The sequence below is a fragment of the Populus alba genome, chromosome 8 (genome assembly GCF_005239225.2).
Source record: "Populus alba chromosome 8, ASM523922v2, whole genome shotgun sequence".
Classification (NCBI taxonomy): Eukaryota; Viridiplantae; Streptophyta; class Magnoliopsida; order Malpighiales; family Salicaceae; genus Populus; species Populus alba.
This window is the reverse complement of record NC_133291.1, coordinates 11,137,955-11,157,616: the sequence shown is the minus strand read 5'-3', so window position 1 is coordinate 11,157,616 and position 19,662 is coordinate 11,137,955. Positions and strand designations below refer to the sequence as shown.

The 19,662-nt window shown below is 32.9% G+C and overlaps 2 protein-coding genes across 2 annotated transcripts; one reads left to right on the top strand and one right to left on the bottom strand.

The window, feature by feature from the left end:
- The first annotated feature begins 5,142 nt into the window (after nt 1-5,142).
- Nucleotides 5,143-8,611, top strand: LOC118056586 (putative calcium-transporting ATPase 13, plasma membrane-type). Its single transcript, XM_035068834.2, has one exon. It carries the CDS (start codon nt 5,341-5,343, stop codon nt 8,401-8,403), a length of 3,063 nt encoding a protein of 1,020 aa, XP_034924725.1. The 5' UTR covers nt 5,143-5,340; the 3' UTR covers nt 8,404-8,611.
- Nucleotides 8,612-9,494: 883 nt separating this feature from the next.
- LOC118056598 (ATP sulfurylase 1, chloroplastic) lies at nt 9,495-12,309 on the bottom strand. Its single transcript, XM_035068844.2, has 5 exons — nt 11,635-12,309; nt 10,762-11,167; nt 10,276-10,536; nt 10,096-10,182; nt 9,495-9,916 (listed from the first exon to the last, which is right to left on the bottom strand). The coding sequence occupies exons 1-5, from the start codon at nt 12,129-12,131 to the stop codon at nt 9,779-9,781; spliced, it is 1,389 nt and encodes a 462-aa protein (XP_034924735.1). The 5' UTR covers nt 12,132-12,309; the 3' UTR covers nt 9,495-9,778.
- Nucleotides 12,310-19,662: the final 7,353 nt, after the last annotated feature.

Genomic DNA, 19,662 nt, shown 5'->3' with positions numbered 1-19,662 from the left:
CTAAAATAACGTATTGTATTTTTTACAGAGAATTGATTTTTGGAAGTTGAATGCATCCAAGCTTTTTCCCAAATGGTAAATAAAAGAAAAAAAAATAAAATCACACTTGCAACTTATATAGTGCTTGTTTGGAGTTGTGGTTGGACTGTTTTTTCATAAAATTTTAAAAATTAAAAATTAAATTAATTTTTTGTGTGTTTTTTTATTGTTTTGATATGATAATATAAAAAATAAATTTTAAAAAAATTATTTTAATATATTTTTAAAAAAAAATATTTTACAAAAATAATATCTGTAACAACTCGGCCCAACATATAGTATATTGTTCGTTTTGAATCTTATCGCTCTCAAGATTTTGTTCTCGATAATACAAATTTATTTTTTAGATTGATGTCTCAAAACCTCACTTGCTGATGTGAGATATTACAACATCAATTGCTCTCGAACAGAAGAAAAAAAAAAAAAAAGCATTTGTTATGTTCATATTGATTTGGAATCAAACAACATTTGATATCCAAATATATATATATATTTGTGTGTGTGTATTATTATAATTCATTAAGTTTTAGTAAATTTAAAATATTTTATTAAAAAACTAACATATTAGATGGTAGTTTTATTTATAGAAAAAAGTAGTGTTTATAACCCGACCCGGTGGTCAACCCAGTCCAAGACCCGGGTCACAGTTTTTTACCGGCTCACCCGGGTCAACTCTATTTTTTTTATAAATTAAAACGATGTTGTTTCGGTAAATAAAAAAAAATCAATGGGTTACAATCAAGTCTTGCCAAGTCAATTAGGTTTTCAACTACCCCTATTTTTTTTATAAATCTGGTCCAGTTCCAGCCCCAAGTTAATTGGGTCTCGGGTCGCCAAACTGGGTTTTAAAACTTTAAGAAAGAGTTTTATTTGAGTGAAAGTTGCTAGGAGAGTCTTTTAATTCTGTCACCTCTAATAGTTAGTCTCACCTTAATTCAATCTAGCATTTAATTGTCTAGACTAAAATTAAAGAAATAGTGTTATTATACCCTCTTTTTTTTCTTATAGAATTTGTTTGATATAAATTAAGTGAGAAATGGGTAAACCATATAAGCTCTTATTTAGAGTGCAATTTATCATCGACAATTATATTAAAAAGACAATTTATAATTCTTTGTGGACATATATAAAGAATTTATATGTGTGTGAGGACTAATATGAACTCTTGGAAGTCGTGGCCCCTTCCACTCGAACGTTGCCGTCTCAGGAATCAATTCTGACTGCATTTGAAATATGGAGGAGACGGATGAAGAGGATAGATTCTTTCTTATTCTCTTGTAGCTCGAGAATTAATTCAACCATCTGGAGTAAAATACAAGAGTCTTGTGGAAAGGGAAATTATATGGTTGACCGAGTTAAATCGTGGACAGAGACGACGAAACCAGTGAAATGTCATCGTCGAATTTGAAGAATCTTTGCATAGCAATTCAGATGGTATTGCAGGGTTGCCGGGGCAAAGGTCATTGGTGGATCCTTTCCAAGAAATTGTTATCATTTTTCAAACCTTCCGCTCGCTTCGACTCATCTGCTTATGAATTTCTAGGTTTTTCTTTTGCTTTACTCTTTTACAACTATATAGAAAGACGTCCCTGCTTTTCTTCGTTACACTTGCACAAGCAACTTCGTTGAGAATGTGGTTTCCCTTTAAAGAACATGTTTTTAAAAATTTTAATTTTTTTGTTTTAAAATTTATATTTTTTTTATATTTTAGATCATTTTATTACGTTAATTTTCAAAATAATTTTTTAAAAATAAAAAAATATTATTTTAATACATTTCATAATAAAAAATATTTTGAAAAACAACTACAACAACACTTTCAAACAGGTTTGGAATCTCAATTTTATTTAAGCTTGTTTGTTTGCTGAAAAAATAGTTTTTTTTAAAGTGAATTATTTTTCGATGTTTGGTAGTGTAATGGAAAATAAGTTGGAAAACATTTTCCAGTGTTTAGTTATGTCATGAAAAATAAGCTAGAAAATAACTTATTAATATTTTATTTTTTTCAAGTTTATAAAAATAATAAGGAATAATCTTACAAATTAAAAAGTTGAATGAGAATGAAATTGAAAAAAATAATAATTTCATAAAATTATCTCAATTAAAATAAATAATAATCAAAATAATAGAGATCAAATCTAAAAAATTAAAAATTAAAAGATGAAAAAATTAAAATAATAATAATTAAAATTTCATAAATTATTTTAAATAAAATAAGTAATAATTAAAAGAATGAGGACCAAATTTGATAGATAAAAAATATTAAAAAATGATAAGAGAAAAGTAAATAATAATAATAAAAAATGAGGACCGAAGTTAATATAAAAATTAAATTTCAAGGAATGAAATTGAAAAATAAATATTCAAAACAAAAATATATATAGCAATCAAAAGTTTGAGGATCAAATTTGATATAATCAGTAAATAATATGATATTTTTAAATTTTTGACAACTTTTTAAAAAGTGTTTTCCGTCCAAAATAAAAGGAAAATACTTTTCTGAAATCAAGCTAAATTTTTCTAACTAGAAAGTGTTTTTCATTTACCAGAAAGTATTTTCCGTTAACCAACTTTTCTAATGTCAAACAAACACAGGAAAACTTAGAAAGCGATTTCCTGAAAATCACTTTTCGAGAAACAAACGCAGCCTTAGTGTTTGTAGTTATGGTTGTAATTTTAATGGTGGTTGTTTTTTTAAATATTTTTTTATTGAAGATATATTAAAAATAATATTTTTTATTTTTTAAAATTTATTTTTGATATTAATATATTAAAAAGATTTACAATCATAAAAAATTAAAAAAAAAATTAGTAAAAACAAATATATTCTCACTCATGATGGCAAGCAAGAATGTGTTTTCAGCAAAACATGCCATCACAGTGTTATGTAATAGTTATAGTTATATGGGTTGTAAGATGTTTGAAATTCAAATATCTATAAGTAATTAATTTTAAACTATGGATTGTAAATACATAATATAGATATAGATAAAATGATAAAATTTTATAAATAAAGTTATTTTTTTTAACGCTGCAACGACCATAACAGGCATTTCAATCATATATCAGCCAAAATTCTCTAATACATCATAAAACATAAAAAAATAATGTTGCCGAATGAATTTTTTTCAAAACCCAGGCTTGTAATTCCCTTACCCGTCAATTAAATGAAAACGAGGACTTAAAGGCATGTTTAGAAATTAGAAGAATAGTTGTGATTGTTTTTTAAAGTGTTTTTTATGTTTAAATGCATCAAAATAATATTTTTTTTTATTTTTTAAAAAATTATTTTTGAGATTAGCTCATCAAAACAATCCCAAACATAAAAAAAATAAAATTAACTTTTAACAAAAACAAATTGAATTTTTTAAAAATATAGGTTGGCCTGCGTTTCCAAACGTTCATTTAGTACAAGAGTGTTTCTATTTTTATTTTTTAGTGTTTTTAAAAATATATTTGTTTTAAGAAGATATTATTTTAATTTTTTTTCAGTATTTTTTTTTATGATTTTGATGAGTTAATATAAAAATAAAAATATATATTATAAAATATTTTCAAGTAATGAATATTTTTAAAAAATATTATGTACTACAATACTATACTGAATATACGCTAAAAATTATGATTTTTAAAATTAATCTTTATAAATTAAATTGAGCTGGAGTAATATATTAAATTTCAAAATAGTGTTTAAATTTAGCTTGTTAGTTTTTTCAATCTAGTTTGATCTTGTTTATAAAAAAAATCAAATGATTACCATGAATATTTTTAGCATAAAATATTTTTAAAACTTAACTGTTTTTATCTTAATACTGTAAATATTAGCTTCAATTTGAATGTTAATATCATTTAGTACTTTATGTTTAAGTGTGTTTATAATTACTTTACATTAATTATATGATAAAATATTATTTTTTTATGATTTTGATGAGTTAATATAAAAAAATATATATATTTTAAAATATTTTCAAGTAATGAATATTTTTAAAAAATATTATGTCCTACAATACTGAATATATGCTAAAAATTATGATTTTTAAAATTGATCTTTGTAAATTAAATTAAGCTAGAGTAATATATCAAATTTCAAAATAATGTTTAGATTTAGCTTTTTAGTTTTTCCAATCTAGTTTGATCTTGTTTATAAAAAAATAAAATGAATATAATGAATATTTTTAGTATAAATATTTTTAAAAACTTAACTTTTTTATCTTAATACTGTAAATATTAGCTTCAATTTGAATGTTAATATCATTTAGTACTTTACGTTTAAGTGTGTTTTATAATTACTTTACATTAATTATATGATAAAATATTATTTTCAAAAAAATTTTAAAAAATTAATTATTTAAAACTATATTTGAGTTTTAAGAATATTTAATATCGAGTAGAAAATTATTCAATTTTATCCATAAAAATGATTTAAGTTTTAAAACTTGGTTCATCAACCTAGTGATTGAACTTAAAGGAGTATTTTAGTACCTTTCATTCCTAAAAGATATGAAATAGAATATTAAAAAAATCCTTATTAAACATACTGCTTTTTTATTATTATTATTATTTTACTTTAAAGTAGAACAAATGAAAGTTAGAAAAACATGAGATTAAACCGTCTTAATTAATGCAAAAAAAATAAAAAATTATTCGAAGAACTTCCCAGAAATTTCCTAGGATTTATTTCTTCTCTCTTTCTTGAGCAGGTGACCAACACAACATATATGGTTCGGTGATGGTATTATTTTCAATCGACATAAAAGCGAACCCCGCCTCGACCTTTCCCTTCTTTCCGCGCTTTGACCGGTCAAAATACCCCAGAACTAAGATAACAATTGAACACGCTGCACCGATTCTTTGTCGTCAAGAATCCACAATACAATAATATGTACTGGATAATGAACACCCGAAATCAGATTAAGTTTTAAGATAATTAATTATAACTTCAAACTTGAGAGAAGAATCCAATCCTTGCAAGCAATCTTTTCCAACCGAGTGCCACCCGTCTTTCTCATCAATATTAGTTAATTGGGCCATAGCCCACGGCTAGCTTGAGAATTCCTCCTCGTCTATTATCGCTATAAAAAAGGAACTCGTGAAACAAAGAGGGAACACCAAAAACCTGATCGTCACAGCTAGCTTGAGAATTCCTCCTCGTCTATTCTAGCACTCAAATAATACGCCTCTACGCTTCCTTTATTATTGGTTTCTTCCAAGTTCTTGAAGTTATCCTTTGCTTTGTGAAATATCATTTTAGTTTCTCAATCTTGTCATTTCATTTTCTGCTAGTTTTAGAGTTTCGACGTTATGTCCCCCCTTCTGCATGCAAACTTGGTTTGCATTGAGCGTTTACTTGACGTCCCTGCCACCCTTAGCAAACCCAACAAAAGATGGCATTTAGTTTTCGCAACTATCTATTGTTCCAGGACCATATACTCTCTATCCAAAAAACCTGTTATCAGGAAAAAGCCTAGCAAAGTTTCTTCCTCTCCATCTTACACTGCGCTAAACATTAATTTAGACACTGACCACTTCAACATTCATCAATCAAGTCTTTCAGAGCTTGTTAAGAAGAAAGATCTCGACCAACTTGAGAATTTTGGTGGCATTGTCGGCATAGCTTCTGCCATTGGAACCGACATTGATGGCGGCATCTATGGTGGTCCTGAGGACATTGATCGCCGACAGCAGGCATTTGGTTCCAACACGTATAAGAAACCGCCAACAAAGGGCTTTTTCCATTTTGTAGTGGACGCTTTCAAAGATCTTACTATAGCCATTCTTTTAGGATGTGCAGCTCTTTCTCTTGGTTTCGGTATCAAAGAGCATGGTCTAAAGGAAGGTTGGTATGATGGTGGCAGCATTTTTGTTGCTGTTTTTCTTATTATCGCTGTCTCTGCTATAAGCAACTATAGACAAAATAGACAGTTTGATAAGTTGTCGAAAATCAGCAATAACATAAAAATTGATGTTGTGAGAAGCGGGCGGCGGCAAGAAGTTTCGATATTTGAACTTGTTGTGGGGGATGTCGTCTGTTTAAAGATTGGAGACCAGGTTCCTGCTGATGGCTTGTTCATCGATGGACATTCCTTGCAACTAGACGAATCAAGCATGACAGGAGAGAGTGATCATGTGGAAATCAATCACAAAAAAAATCCATTTTTGGTCTCTGGCACCAAGGTGGCTGATGGCTACGGTCAAATGCTTGTTACTTCAGTTGGCATGAACACAACATGGGGAGAAATGATGAGCCATATCAGTCGTGACACAAATGAACAAACACCTTTACAAGCTAGGCTCAATAAGCTAACCTCATCAATAGGTAAGGTTGGATTGGCTGTCGCTTTTCTTGTTCTATTAGTCTTGTTGGTTCGCTACTTCACAGGGAATACGCAAGATGAGAGCGGCAAAAAGGAGTTCAATGGTGGCAAGACCAAGGCTGATGATATAGTGAACGCGGTGGTGGGGATTGTGGCTGCAGCAGTGACCATAATCGTGGTTGCAATTCCTGAAGGATTGCCATTGGCAGTCACGCTTACTCTTGCTTATTCAATGAAAAGAATGATGAAAGATCAAGCAATGGTGAGGAAGCTTCCTGCCTGTGAGACTATGGGCTCTGCCACCACCATTTGTACAGACAAAACAGGCACTCTTACAATGAACCTGATGACAGTGACAAAGTTTTGGCTTGGTCAAGAATCAATGGAGCAGAGCAATCCTTCTCCGGTTTCTCCATATGTTCTTGAACTGATAAAGCAAGGGGTTGCTTTAAATACAACTGGTAGCATTTACAGAGAAAGTCCAGAATCCAAGTTTGAGTTCTCAGGCAGTCCCACTGAAAAAGCAATTCTTTCTTGGGCTGTCCTTGAACTGAACATGGATATGGAGCAAATGAAGCAGAGTTGTACGATTCTCCAAGTCGAAGCCTTCAATTCACAGAAGAAAAGGAGTGGAGTTTTGTCCATGAAAAAAATAGACCACACGATCCACGTTCACTGGAAAGGAGCAGCAGAGATGATCCTAGCAATGTGCTCGAGTTACTATGATGCTTCTGGATTAATGAAAGAAATGGATGACAGAGGAAGGAATACATTCAAGCAAATTATTCAAGATATGGCAGCTAGTAGTCTTCGCTGCATCGCTTTCGCACACAAACAAATATCGGAGGACCAATATGAAGATGGAAAGGAAGACAAAACGCTCAAAGAAGACTGCTTGACATTATTAGGACTTGTGGGTATCAAGGATCCATGTAGACCTGGGGTGAAGAAAGCTGTTGATGATTGCCAACGAGCTGGAGTGAACATCAAAATGATCACTGGCGATAATGTTTTCACTGCAAGAGCCATAGCGATCGAGTGTGGAATACTCAAGCCTGGTGCGGAGAATATCAGTGGAGCTGTGGTTGAAGGGGAAGAATTCCGAAATTACACACATGAGCAAAGAATGGAGAAGGTTGATAAAATCTGTGTGATGGCAAGGTCTTCTCCTTTCGATAAACTTCTCATGGTACAGTGCCTCAAACAAAAAGGTCATGTGGTGGCAGTAACTGGTGATGGCACAAATGATGCACCGGCATTGAAGGAAGCTGATATAGGACTATCTATGGGAATTCAAGGCACTGAAGTGGCTAAAGAAAGTTCAGATATTGTCATTTTGGACGATAACTTCGCTTCTGTAGCCACGGTTTTGAGGTGGGGTAGGTGTGTCTACAACAACATACAGAAATTCATTCAGTTCCAGCTCACAGTAAATGTTGCTGCTCTTGTTATAAACTTTGTAGCAGCAGTTTCAGCAGGAGAAGTGCCACTAACAGCGGTCCAGTTGCTGTGGGTGAACCTGATTATGGACACATTGGGTGCTCTGGCTCTAGCTACTGAGCAGCCCACCCAGGAGCTCATGGAAAAAACCCCTGTGGGCAGGACTGAACCTCTCATCACCAACATCATGTGGAGGAACCTCCTGTCTCAAGCTTTGTATCAGATAGCAATCCTCTTGACACTTCAATTCAAGGGAGAATCCATCTTTGGAGTGACAGAAAGGGTAAATGATACTTTGATCTTCAACATTTTTGTCCTGTGCCAGGTGTTCAACGAATTCAATGCAAGGAAGCTGGAGGAGAAGAATGTTTTCAAAGGGATCCATAAGAACAAGTTGTTTTTGGGAATCATTGGAATAACCATTCTCTTACAGGTGTTAATGGTAGAATTTTTGAAGAAATTTGCTGACACGGAGAGGTTGAACTGGGGCCAATGGGGTGCATGTATCGGAACCGCAGCACTATCTTGGCCAATTTGTTGGGTTGTCAAGTGCATACCTGTTCCAGAGAAACCAATTTTCAGCTATCTCACTTGGAGGAATAAACCGTAGAAGACACGTGATTCTTTTATTCTTTTTTCACCCCTAAGAAAAAAAAAAACAGATCATGAATTATTTATTGTATTTATTTTATAGCTTCCTGGGAAGATGATATATTGTTTGTAATTAGATTTGGATGTTGGCGAATCATGGTTATATTTGTTGTATTACATCAGACATTATGCTCTGAACATTAATAAAGGCGCGTGTGTTGCTTGTTTCTTGCTTTGTTTTGCTAGTGCATGAAACTGCACAACTTGGTCGATCTTACCAAGCAGGGGATGGAAGCCAAATTATGGTAGCCAAATACTCAGCATACCCACTAAGTCCCTTGGTGTAGTTCCTATTTCCAGTGTGGAGACAACTTGGTTTATATATACTTAATAACTAGAAGTGCCTTAATACATCAAATTACGTGTAGCCAATCCTAGAAAACACACCTCCATCAAATTGAAATTGTTCACAAATCAGATGTAGTTGTCTTAAACCAGCTATCTCAAGTATAAACAATACCATTCTCCCCGAAAACATGTGTTGTTGATCTCGAACTTGCCAACATCAATGCAGGACAATTTGCAATCAATTTTGCTCTCCCGATTTCAAAGTGCTTTTCCAGGCATCATCGCTTCATTAATTTCCCTTCTTCCTGCAAACTCTTGATGATTGGATTTTCATTCCTAGCCAATTCGTTGTCCTCGAAGGCAAGAAGCTCACAACTTTTCTCCGTCCATTTGTTCTCGAAAAGCTAATTCTAATAAAACCCCGTCCTCAGTGTGCTTGGCTCCTCGCAACAAGTGAGCTGCACAAAGCCGTTGCTTCAGTGCTAACTCACTGTTATTTATCACGAACATGGAATGCTGGAATGCATTATTAATCAGGTCTGATGTGTGGCTTCCATATCCAGTGGAACGACGACAGATTCCAAATGACGTGGATGCAAAGACCTGAAGGAAAGGATCCCTGCTGAAATGATAAAGGTCTACCACTCCAGAACACACATTAAAACAGGTGCAGGAAATTGGTAGCTCAAGCGACGAGCATCCCTCGTTAGGGCTTCTTTCAGTGCATGTGATACAATGCACCACAACTATGTCCCAAAAACATTAAACAAACACCCCAACTATGTCTTTTATAGAAGCACAGCCGCACTATGTTACAACGCATCCAGCACACATGCTAGTGTGCCAAAGCGAGATGCCACAGCGGGCAATCTAATTACAAATTGAGGCAAGTTTTTTGTCCCTGCTCCAGTGCCTCGTGATTTTATTAGAGATCTGAACAGAGAATCTATGCAAACGCTGGACCATAAGATGGAGATAAATAAGTTTCAAAGTTTCTCCCAATCAGATGGCATAACAAGTATGGCACAGCAAATCCTGAACTCCATCTAAGCTGGAACAGGTTCTGGGACTTTGCCGTTGTTTGCCAGACTCAAACTGTCATAGTATTCAACCAACACTTTCCAGCCACCAGGGCACATGAATCCATCAGGAGGGTTCTCTTTGTTCTTTGCAAGTGTTCTCATCTGCAGGGTACAAGTAAGCGTTGTCACATGAAGCAAAAGGATAGACATTAATTATATAAACCAAAAATACGAAGTTACTCCCTCTGTTTCACATGGTCCGAAACTTTTTCCTCTTATTTTGTCTTATTTCCAATATCTTTTAGACAATCAGAAAATGAAAAATACGTTGGGCTGCATACCTTTGTTCCAGAAATAAAGAGGAAGTCTCCGGGCCTTGAGGGATCAAAGAATGCCATTTTACCCTGAGTCTTGTCATATGCAGCAACCTGCATCCAATTGCAACAACCACGATTTTTTTCAAATTACTATCAAGGTTACATGTGCAATATCAATGATTTTGATGACAACAAAATACATACCCTGAAAGGAAGGATGTTTAACCGCTCAAGTCCAGGGGCCACACTCAACACCTTCTTCCCATGATCTGCATCATATAAATCTCTTTTCTCAACTGGATGGCTCATTCCAGCTGGATCCCTGCCGACAATGTAAAAGTTAGCTCCTGCATTAATCCGAGCTTTTGCATGCCACTGCACCTCAGTTGGACCAGCATAGTGCATGGGAGATGGGAATATTGAGACCACAGTTGTTTCTGGATCAAGAACACCGTCCTCAAGTACCTAAGAATTTATCATCATCATCAAACAAAATCAGTATTAGACTAAGCTATTGGGAAACAGGAAAGTTTCTGGGAGAAATATCTCAAACAAGAATACACTGTAAAAGTCATGGAAAACAAACATAATTCAGGTTCCAGCATCTCCTTGTTTAGTCTGGATAAAATAACTCAACAACAATCGAATCCATGTGGAGACAAAGACGGGGGGGGGGGGGGACGGACATACCTTCACATGTTGCTTCATTCTCCAGCTAAGTGGAACATCATCTGCCTTTGTGTAGCCTCCCAATGGATGAAGCAAAAGGATGGGATTCTTGTATCCCATCTCAAGAAGCCGTCTACGAGTATCTGTCATGAGTAAAGCATGCCCATTGTGCACAGGATTCCTGAGCTGGAATGCAAAGACAGCATCGGCATTGCGCCTAGTGAATTCTTCACGGAGTTCTGCAGGAGACAATCGAAAATGATCGAGACCATCATGATACTTGATTGGTTCTATCACCTCCAAGTCCCCTCCAATCAGCCAGTTTCCAGATCCAACTATGGTTTCTTCAACGTAAGGTAAACCAGGGGCAGTAGTTCCCCATGTTCTCGCAATCCGTTCTTCTTTGGGGTGCTTATATATCTCTACACTGAAAGAAAGAAACAACTAAATAAATCAGGATACAGGTTAATCAATTAGAAGTTTCTTCAACATCAATCAAATTGGATAGCAAAAATCTTTACACAATCTATGACTTCACATCCGTTGGTGGATGAGAAATGAGACCATCAAAGGATATGCCTATTAAAACTTGCAGAACAATCATCTAATTTGTAGGACATCAGCAACTATGAACAATACTTGACATGCTATACATTTCTTTCTATTGTACACTTGTCCTAGCATGATCGGAAAAGGAAAGAGGGTGCTTCCATCTAAAGTAGACGAACGCCCAAGCACAAATCACATCATAATAATATAAACATTAATTTAATCTAATTCATTATCACTTTCAAACACAAATATAAAAATATAAACTTCATGGATTCATCCTCCACCAACGCAACTCAAACATGCAAATAGCATCAAATTTAACAAAGATAAAATTATTCTTACTCGCTCAAGATGGCAACAGTGTTGTCATCTGAATCAACAAGAGCGACCCTCTTGGACTCGCCAATGCTCTGCTTCTGCAAATCATCAATAGCGAGCACAATAGGCACCGACATGTTAACAACCGACCCGTTTTCCAAACGGAGCGAGTTGAAATGAAGAGTTTGGAGGAACTCGGATTCTCTCATGAATCCGCGGAGAGGACTTGCCCACCCTTCACTCAAAACATGCAGCCATTGAGTATCAATCTTTGTTAACTTCACTTTAGGCAATGAAATTGCCTCTTTCTTTTTAGCATCTTTTTGCGACTTTTCAACGAATAGTTCAACAAGTTTTCCACCATCTGGGTCGATCAACCCGGATTGAATTCTGCCTCGTTTCCATTGGATTTTGGGCGCAAACGATAGTTTGAGGGTAGGGCTAAAACGGGTATTGAATGATTTTGGGAGAGAGTGAGGAGGATATGAGGTTTTGGCGACGAGGGCAGACATGGTGGCCATTGGTGGAGAGAAGCAGGTTACTCAATTTGCTCTCTCTCTCCAAGTTTGATTTCTGGGAGGGCAGTTGATTAATGAAGCAGACGAGGGTACTTTGGAAAACTACTAGTAAAATATGAGAAAGAAATGCTTGGTAAGTGCAAGCCTGATGGTGCAGATTTGGCTTTGAGTAGGAGACAGCGAGAGACATTGCATTTATATAGGAACTGGAGAATTGGGAGGATGAACCTGGACCAGTTTTCAGGTTCCTTTTTCTCTGTTTTTTATTTAATAATTATTAATCTGCCCTGCACTGTGTATCAATCTGATATCATATTAACCTGTAATCTAGTTGGGATCGAGTTTTATTTTCATCTAGTTTAGAAATTACCCTTTTTAAACTTTAATTGATCTGATTAAATAATTATTAAATCCATGGATTTTTTAAAAAGCAATTATCCAATACAAGGTTGTTCCTTTAATTGATTCAATAAATCCATGACTCTAATATTTACAGTTTTATTATGATATTAAAATAAAATTTCAATAAAATTTAAATATTTTTCTTGTTTTAAATAATTTTTTTAGATTTTATTAATATAAATTATTAGTTTAATATATTTTGAAGTAAAAATCTCTTTCAAAAATTAACTTCTACCAAATATTACATACAAACCAAACCTGCCCCACCCTATAAAGTGACGAGTACGATTTTTCTAGTACGAGGACCCTACATTTTATTATGTTTCCATGTGAGATTTTGAGATTTCAATTGTGTCGGGGAAAATCGACAATAAAACTAATAATCCAACCAAAAAGATGTTATCTCGCACTCTATCGAATTTGTGCCTCCAATTTTATCCGGTCCATGATCCAAACATGTCAGTACTACATCGGTAGAGAAGTATGATTAGATTTGGTCGGTCATCGTTTTTCACATGCTCATCCATCAAATTTGATGGCCGAAGGTCCGAGCATGTCTTTTTGCTATCTTTAATTGCATGATTTAAATCTGTAGGATTTAATACTTCACCGAAAGCTTTCGCCGAGAAAATGAATGAATTGGCAATTTTTTAAGACATTATTGATGGTTTTTATAAAATTTGTCAAGGAAATTATATACATGTACGGCCCGTAATCACGTTGGTATCGGGAAGGCATAAATGCTTGTTCCAACAGTGTGTTCCAGGGAATATTTTTAGGATAAACTTAGTCCATTTCTACATTTTCTTAGTCCATTTTTAGGCAAAAAAAAAAAAAATTGTTTAAACAATGATAGATTAGATCTATCTCGGTCTCCCAATAATTCATGCCATTCAATAATTCATGCCATTGACTTTATTGAGTTAATAAAAAAATTATAAACTATTCTTATAATTATATGATAAAAATATATAGCCACAAAATTAAGCACCAACTTATATAAATAATCACTACATAAAGAAAAAAAATTAATCTAATATTAAATGATAAAATTAATAAAAATAATTAAAGGATCAAAAAACAAAAAACATATATCTATCAGTTGGTAAACTTCTCAAACCTATGAACCCAAGTCAAGATTGGTTATTAAATAAGCAAAAAAAAAATCATTAAGTGAAATACAAACTCAAAAATCATTTTAAAAAATATAAAAAAATCTAAATTAAAAATATAAAAACTATTAAAAAAATTAAAAAAAAAAATAATGAGATCAAGCCAACACGGTAGACATGTAATCTAGACACTAAGGCAAGCTAGTTGGAATTAACCTGACAAACTTATGTTCTATGTTATGATGTTAGGATAATTCGATAAAAAAAAAACCAAAAAACTATTTTTTATATATATACATATAAAATAATAATATTAAACGATGATATCAAAACAAAAAAGACAAAAAAAGATGTCAGATCTTAACTCAGGTCATTAGTCTGAAAACACCATACACGACATGTTATTCATCCTATTGCTTTTTTTTTTTAAAAAAAAAAAAAAAGACTACACGCTATCTAAAATCCAAGAATTTGAACATTGTGGTAGTTGAAAAATGGGGTCCATGGTTTTTTCCATCAAAAAACTCATTTTCAACTTTTTTTTTACCAAAAATACCTAAAAAATACTCGAGGAACCTTATTAAATCAAATCATGGCCTAAAAAACCCAAAATTAAACTTAAACCAAAAATCTTCATGAGCTCGAATACATTTTTTTAGGTGTTTTAAAGGTAAAAAAACACATAATCTTAACTTCCTTCGTTGTATGGAACCTTTTTATACAAATATTGTGCACTTTAGTGCCCTAAAGCTTCCCCAACGATAACTCTCTATTTCTGAACCGAAATTTGTCGACCCCTTCTCTCTTCTTCATCCAAAAAATAATTTAAAAATATAAAATAAAGCTTAATATCAAAATGTATTTTTTAAAAATTATAGGGACCAGATAACCTAATTGCTTAAAAGAATCGGGAATGAAAATGAAATTTCCAAACAAATTACATATCTACCATCAATTTAATCCTCTTTTTATCATTTCAGTCTTTTATCTTTTAATTCAACCATCACCCCTAAAAAAACATGCAATTGGCTTGAATTTAAGCTAAAAAGGTTTAATTATGTAAAAAAAAAGTTCAAGGTTCAAATTAAAATTTTTTTAAAAAATTATTATTATAATTTATAATAAGATATGAGAAGATGAATAATAATTAAGCTCTTGTAAAAAGACCATGTCAATTAGCTTTTCTTGTAATATTATTTACTGATGTTTTGGGTTGATTTTTAAAAATATAATGTTTTTAAACGATAAATAAATTTAACTTTAATTGATGTATAATTTGATTTGATCATAATCTTCATCGTAAAGAAAGAAAGTAAAAAAGGACGGCGCGCGAAGAACGGGATTCAAAGAACTTTCCTCGTTAGAAATTTAGAATTCAAAGATTCAACACAGCAAGTAGTTTACAAGGAAAAAGCCATCTCTTTCAGTTTCAATCCGTCGACTTGATTTTTTTTTTTTTTTTTTAAAAAAAAAGTATTATTTTTTGACAGCGACGACGGCTTCTATACTGAATTCGGCCAATATTACAGCCAGATTCAGAGGCAGGAAGAAGAGGTGAAAGCAAAGTTTTCTTGGAAGTCCCGTTATTATTTCCGAAAAGCTAATGGCATACGTCAAAACCCACAATTGTCATTTATTGTTTGGAAATTTTTGAAAGGGCATTAATTTTATTTTATTTTCCCTTTCCTTGATGAAATAGACGCGTCTAAATCTAATTCATATTTATCACGAAAGCACAAGAAGATATGTATTATTATAAAATCTATAATTATATATATTGAACATATATTTTAGAATTTTTTAAATTTTATGATTTTTTGGTTTTGTTTTTTCTATTTTTCATGACACTTGGAGTTTTAAAATGTATTTAATGTTCTTATTTTTTTTATGCTATAAATAGACTTTTTGTCTTATATTATAATAATTATTAGGAATAATATATAAAAAGTGTATGAACTTCTCTTTAAGGTTTTATTCTGAATATATATATTTTTACTTATTTTTTATTTTATTAACACGTTATCAGCATGATCACTCCATTTAATTTGAAATATTGGCACACATAAAGTATTATGTTACGTGGCTTGTATTAATTTTAATATTTTCTTTGTTTAGTATTGTTTATACTTTATGAAATATATTTGGCTCTATAACTTATTTTGATAAATTTTCTTTTCTTTTTATTTATCAAAATTTAAAGTTCTTGAAGAACTAGTATTGTAAGTTTATCAAAAATTAAATAAATTAAATACAGCTCTTGAATAAATAGTATTTCTAAAGAACTGAATAACAGTATTAAAAAAATAATTTTTATTTTATTTTATATTCATGATTTTATTTAATAAGTTGCTTCTTTTTTATAAATAATGTCGAATCTGACAAAACTTGAATTTATCGCTCTTGATATATCTAGGAATAACTTTTTTTTCATGGATCCTTGACGCTAATATTCATTTGGAAGCTATGAATTTTGGAGAGACCATCAAAGAAAAAAATAATGCATCCTTGCAAGATTGTGCAAAAGCAATGATTTTTATTCACCACCATCTCAATGAATGATTAAAAGTCGAATACCTCACAATAAAATATCCTCTTGTTTTGTGGCAAAATCTAAAGAAAATATATAACCACCAAAAATTTACCACTCTCTCAAGCTTGTTATGATTGGTTGCACCTAAAGTTATAAGATTTTAAAATGGTTAGTGAATATAATTCTGTTATTTTTAAAATTATCTCACAACTAAAATTATATGATGAAAATATCACAGAATACCAAATATTAGAGAATAAATTCCCTACTTTTCATACCTCAAATATTGTCCTGCAACAATAATATAAAGAACATAATTTCAAGATATATTCGGAACTAATTTCATGTCTTCTTATGACTAAAAGAAATCATAAGTTTTTTAATGAAAAATCACCAATCCCATCTTACAAGTTCTAAATCATTTCCCTAAGTGTATGAGCCTTAGCCCAAAAGACAAGAAAGAACTAGGGTATACATGTGGAAGAAATAAATAGAAAAGAAAAGGAGATAATCCTTCAAAAGGCAATCAACCATACCATAAAAAATGGAGACACAATATACTATCCCAAAAAAAAATTAAAAAAAAATAAAGAAAATGTAACAAAATTGAAGCTAAAGTATCAATAATAGCCACTAAATTGTATTTATAAACAATACGTAAAAATACTAGTAAATAAAGTTATCCAAAATAATCAACTTTATTAAAAAAAATACTAAAGAAATTTTAGAAACAATAACAATAGCCAAGATACTAAAAAGAAAAGAAAAGGAAAGGAAATTTAAAAATGTAATGATAATCCTTCTAGTTTGGAAAAGAAAACTATGCTATATTTAATAAGAGGCGGAGTTAGAAAATTTAGTTTGGGAGTCTCAAATTAAAGAAAAAAAATTCAGGAGGGAAAAAATTTAAGAATTTTTATTTTTAAGTTTAAAAATCTAATTTGTTAAAGGAGGCGACCGGAAAAAAAAATTCCTAAGAATGATCGGGGCCCTTGCCATCCTCCTAATTTCGCCCCGTGCTTGCAAAAGTCCGGAGTTGGGAGACTTGTGATCCTCTTTTTATGATTATTTATGCTTCTTGTGTCGGAAGCCGTGAATTAGTTTCCCAGCTTTGTGGAGATCCAGGGTTGCCTACTGTCACTGAAATTATTCGGACTGCATCTTCAGGTAATATTTTGATTATTCTGCACAATCATGCTAGCCTTTAAGTATTCTATTATCTATCACTTTTTTTTTGTATTGTATTTATGATTATTTTATGTTGTTGTTTGACCAGTTGATTTTGGAGAAGATTGGCTGAAGTTGCTTCTCTCGAGGATTTGTTTAGAGGATGTTCACCTCCCTCGACTCTTGTCAAGATTATATGGTGTGGGTAGTGATTGTGATAATGGAGAGGAAATTAGTTTGAGTGGCGATCCATTTTTGACTGAACAAGCATATCTTTGAATGTTGTGTCAGAGATTTTGAATGAGCGACTGAAGGAGATTACCATCCTCAACCATTTAGCTTTGTGCATTTTTGGAATTTTCAATAAATCAGTTGAAGCCATTGAGTTTGGTTCAAGAGGTGAATCTGGGCTTCCGACAGGATCTGCTGTGATTGGTGTCCTTGTCTCCTTGGTTACTCACTCGCCATGTTAAGAGATATATGTGCTACCAATGGTTGAGATGGCATTGACGAGGATTTGGTTGATGTTGTTGATACGCTTTTTTCATCTGGACTTCTTGATTTGCTCTTATGCCTGCTTCGTGAACTAGGGCCTCCGGCAAAAATCAGGAAAGCCTTGAGGCAGGCTGATAACCAAGAAGCAACTACTTCATACTTCCCTGAATTGTGTCCATATAAAGGATTTCGGAGGGACTTGGTTGCTGTCATAGGCAATTGTGCTCACCGAAGAAAACACGTGCAGGATGACATTAGGCAGGAGAATGGGATGCTTCTGATGTTACAACAGTGTGTTGCAGATGAAGACAGCCCATTTTTAAGGAAGTGGGAGGAACCTATATTGGAAGGGAATTCAGAAAACCAACAGGGAGTTGCTGAACGATGGATTTTTCAAGGGTCAGTTGATATGTAATTAATTTGAACTATGCTGGACTTGTTCTCAGAGTGGACAGATGGATCAAAACACTAGGCTTGGGCGAAAAGAAAATCAACTCAAACTTTGTTAATATTCAACTAAAAAAATTCATATGAAAAAAATGAAGTTGCTTGCTAAAAATTTTATTAAATAAATCAACTACTCTTTGACAAATATAGTGAAAAACATCATAAAAAAGGTAAAAAATCTTACCAGTGAAGCTACAAAACATCGCATATTAATTAAAAATAAACTTATCAAAAAAGATATTGATGCGAATTGTCTACTCTTGCCTTATCTGCGCGTCTAGCTGACTGAAATTACCGACGAATTTCCGTCTGAGTCCCAACAATCACCATGAAATCCGTCAGTGCATGTGCTAATATTTAAAGAAACTTTTAAATTAATTGAATTTTTCACTGCCAAATACTTTTCAATCCGTCGGTGATTTTGTCCGTAAAAAACAACAATTAACAATGCAATTGAAAAGTGAACAAGGCGACAGCTATTCCCGTTGCTGTCAGTGACAGTTTACCCAATAAATTTAGGAATTTTTTCTGTCTTCTTACATCTGGTTTAAATATTTTTTTTCAACAGTAATTCCCCGGTTATCGAGAGCTCCCCTTAAACAGGTAAAATTTCCAGTGTTGAACTGCTTCAAGGGTCATGCCTGAACCGTACGAGGACGTTGGCTCGTACTGCCCTAGCAGCGTCTCATTTTCCCGAAAGCCAGTCATACCATTCCAGTCTAGCTAAGCTAACGATGAAAGAGGATATGGATTTGTCTGCGCTGTAGATGGTGTTTTCAAAATACTATTGATTCAGTAAGTGATACATCAGCTTGTATTATTTTCTAGAATATGGTTAACGAGAAATGACAAAACTTGGTATAATATCCTTTGGGCTACAAATTGCTGATTCAATTTTTTTACCGCTTAATGTGACTTCGATCACATATATACTCATAGAAGCCCTATTTACAAGTCGAATGCAGCACAATTAGAGGAGAATCAAACTATAGCTGCAAGGCCAGCAACTGGATCCATCTCAGCCAGCTCTTTCTTTTAATCCGAAATCTTTTTAACTCGAGCATTGATAGACTGACATTATTGATGGCAACTGGCAAGTCCTTGATTCCAGTGGGCGTGCCTCTTCCTCGATTGATAACTCTATCATACCTTCCTCTCTATAATCCAAACGTGTTTTGCATTCCCCACCCAACAGCTATTACCAGCCAAATACGCATATAGCAACAATATAATAATTCCAGGTTCCTATTTATTGTCAATTCAAGATCTCTATGGGATCATTTAGTGTCGAATCAATTATTAACTTATAAATTATAATAATCGGAGAGCGTCAGCTCCAAACACACTTTAATTGCACGATATTTTAATCCTTGAAAGCTGA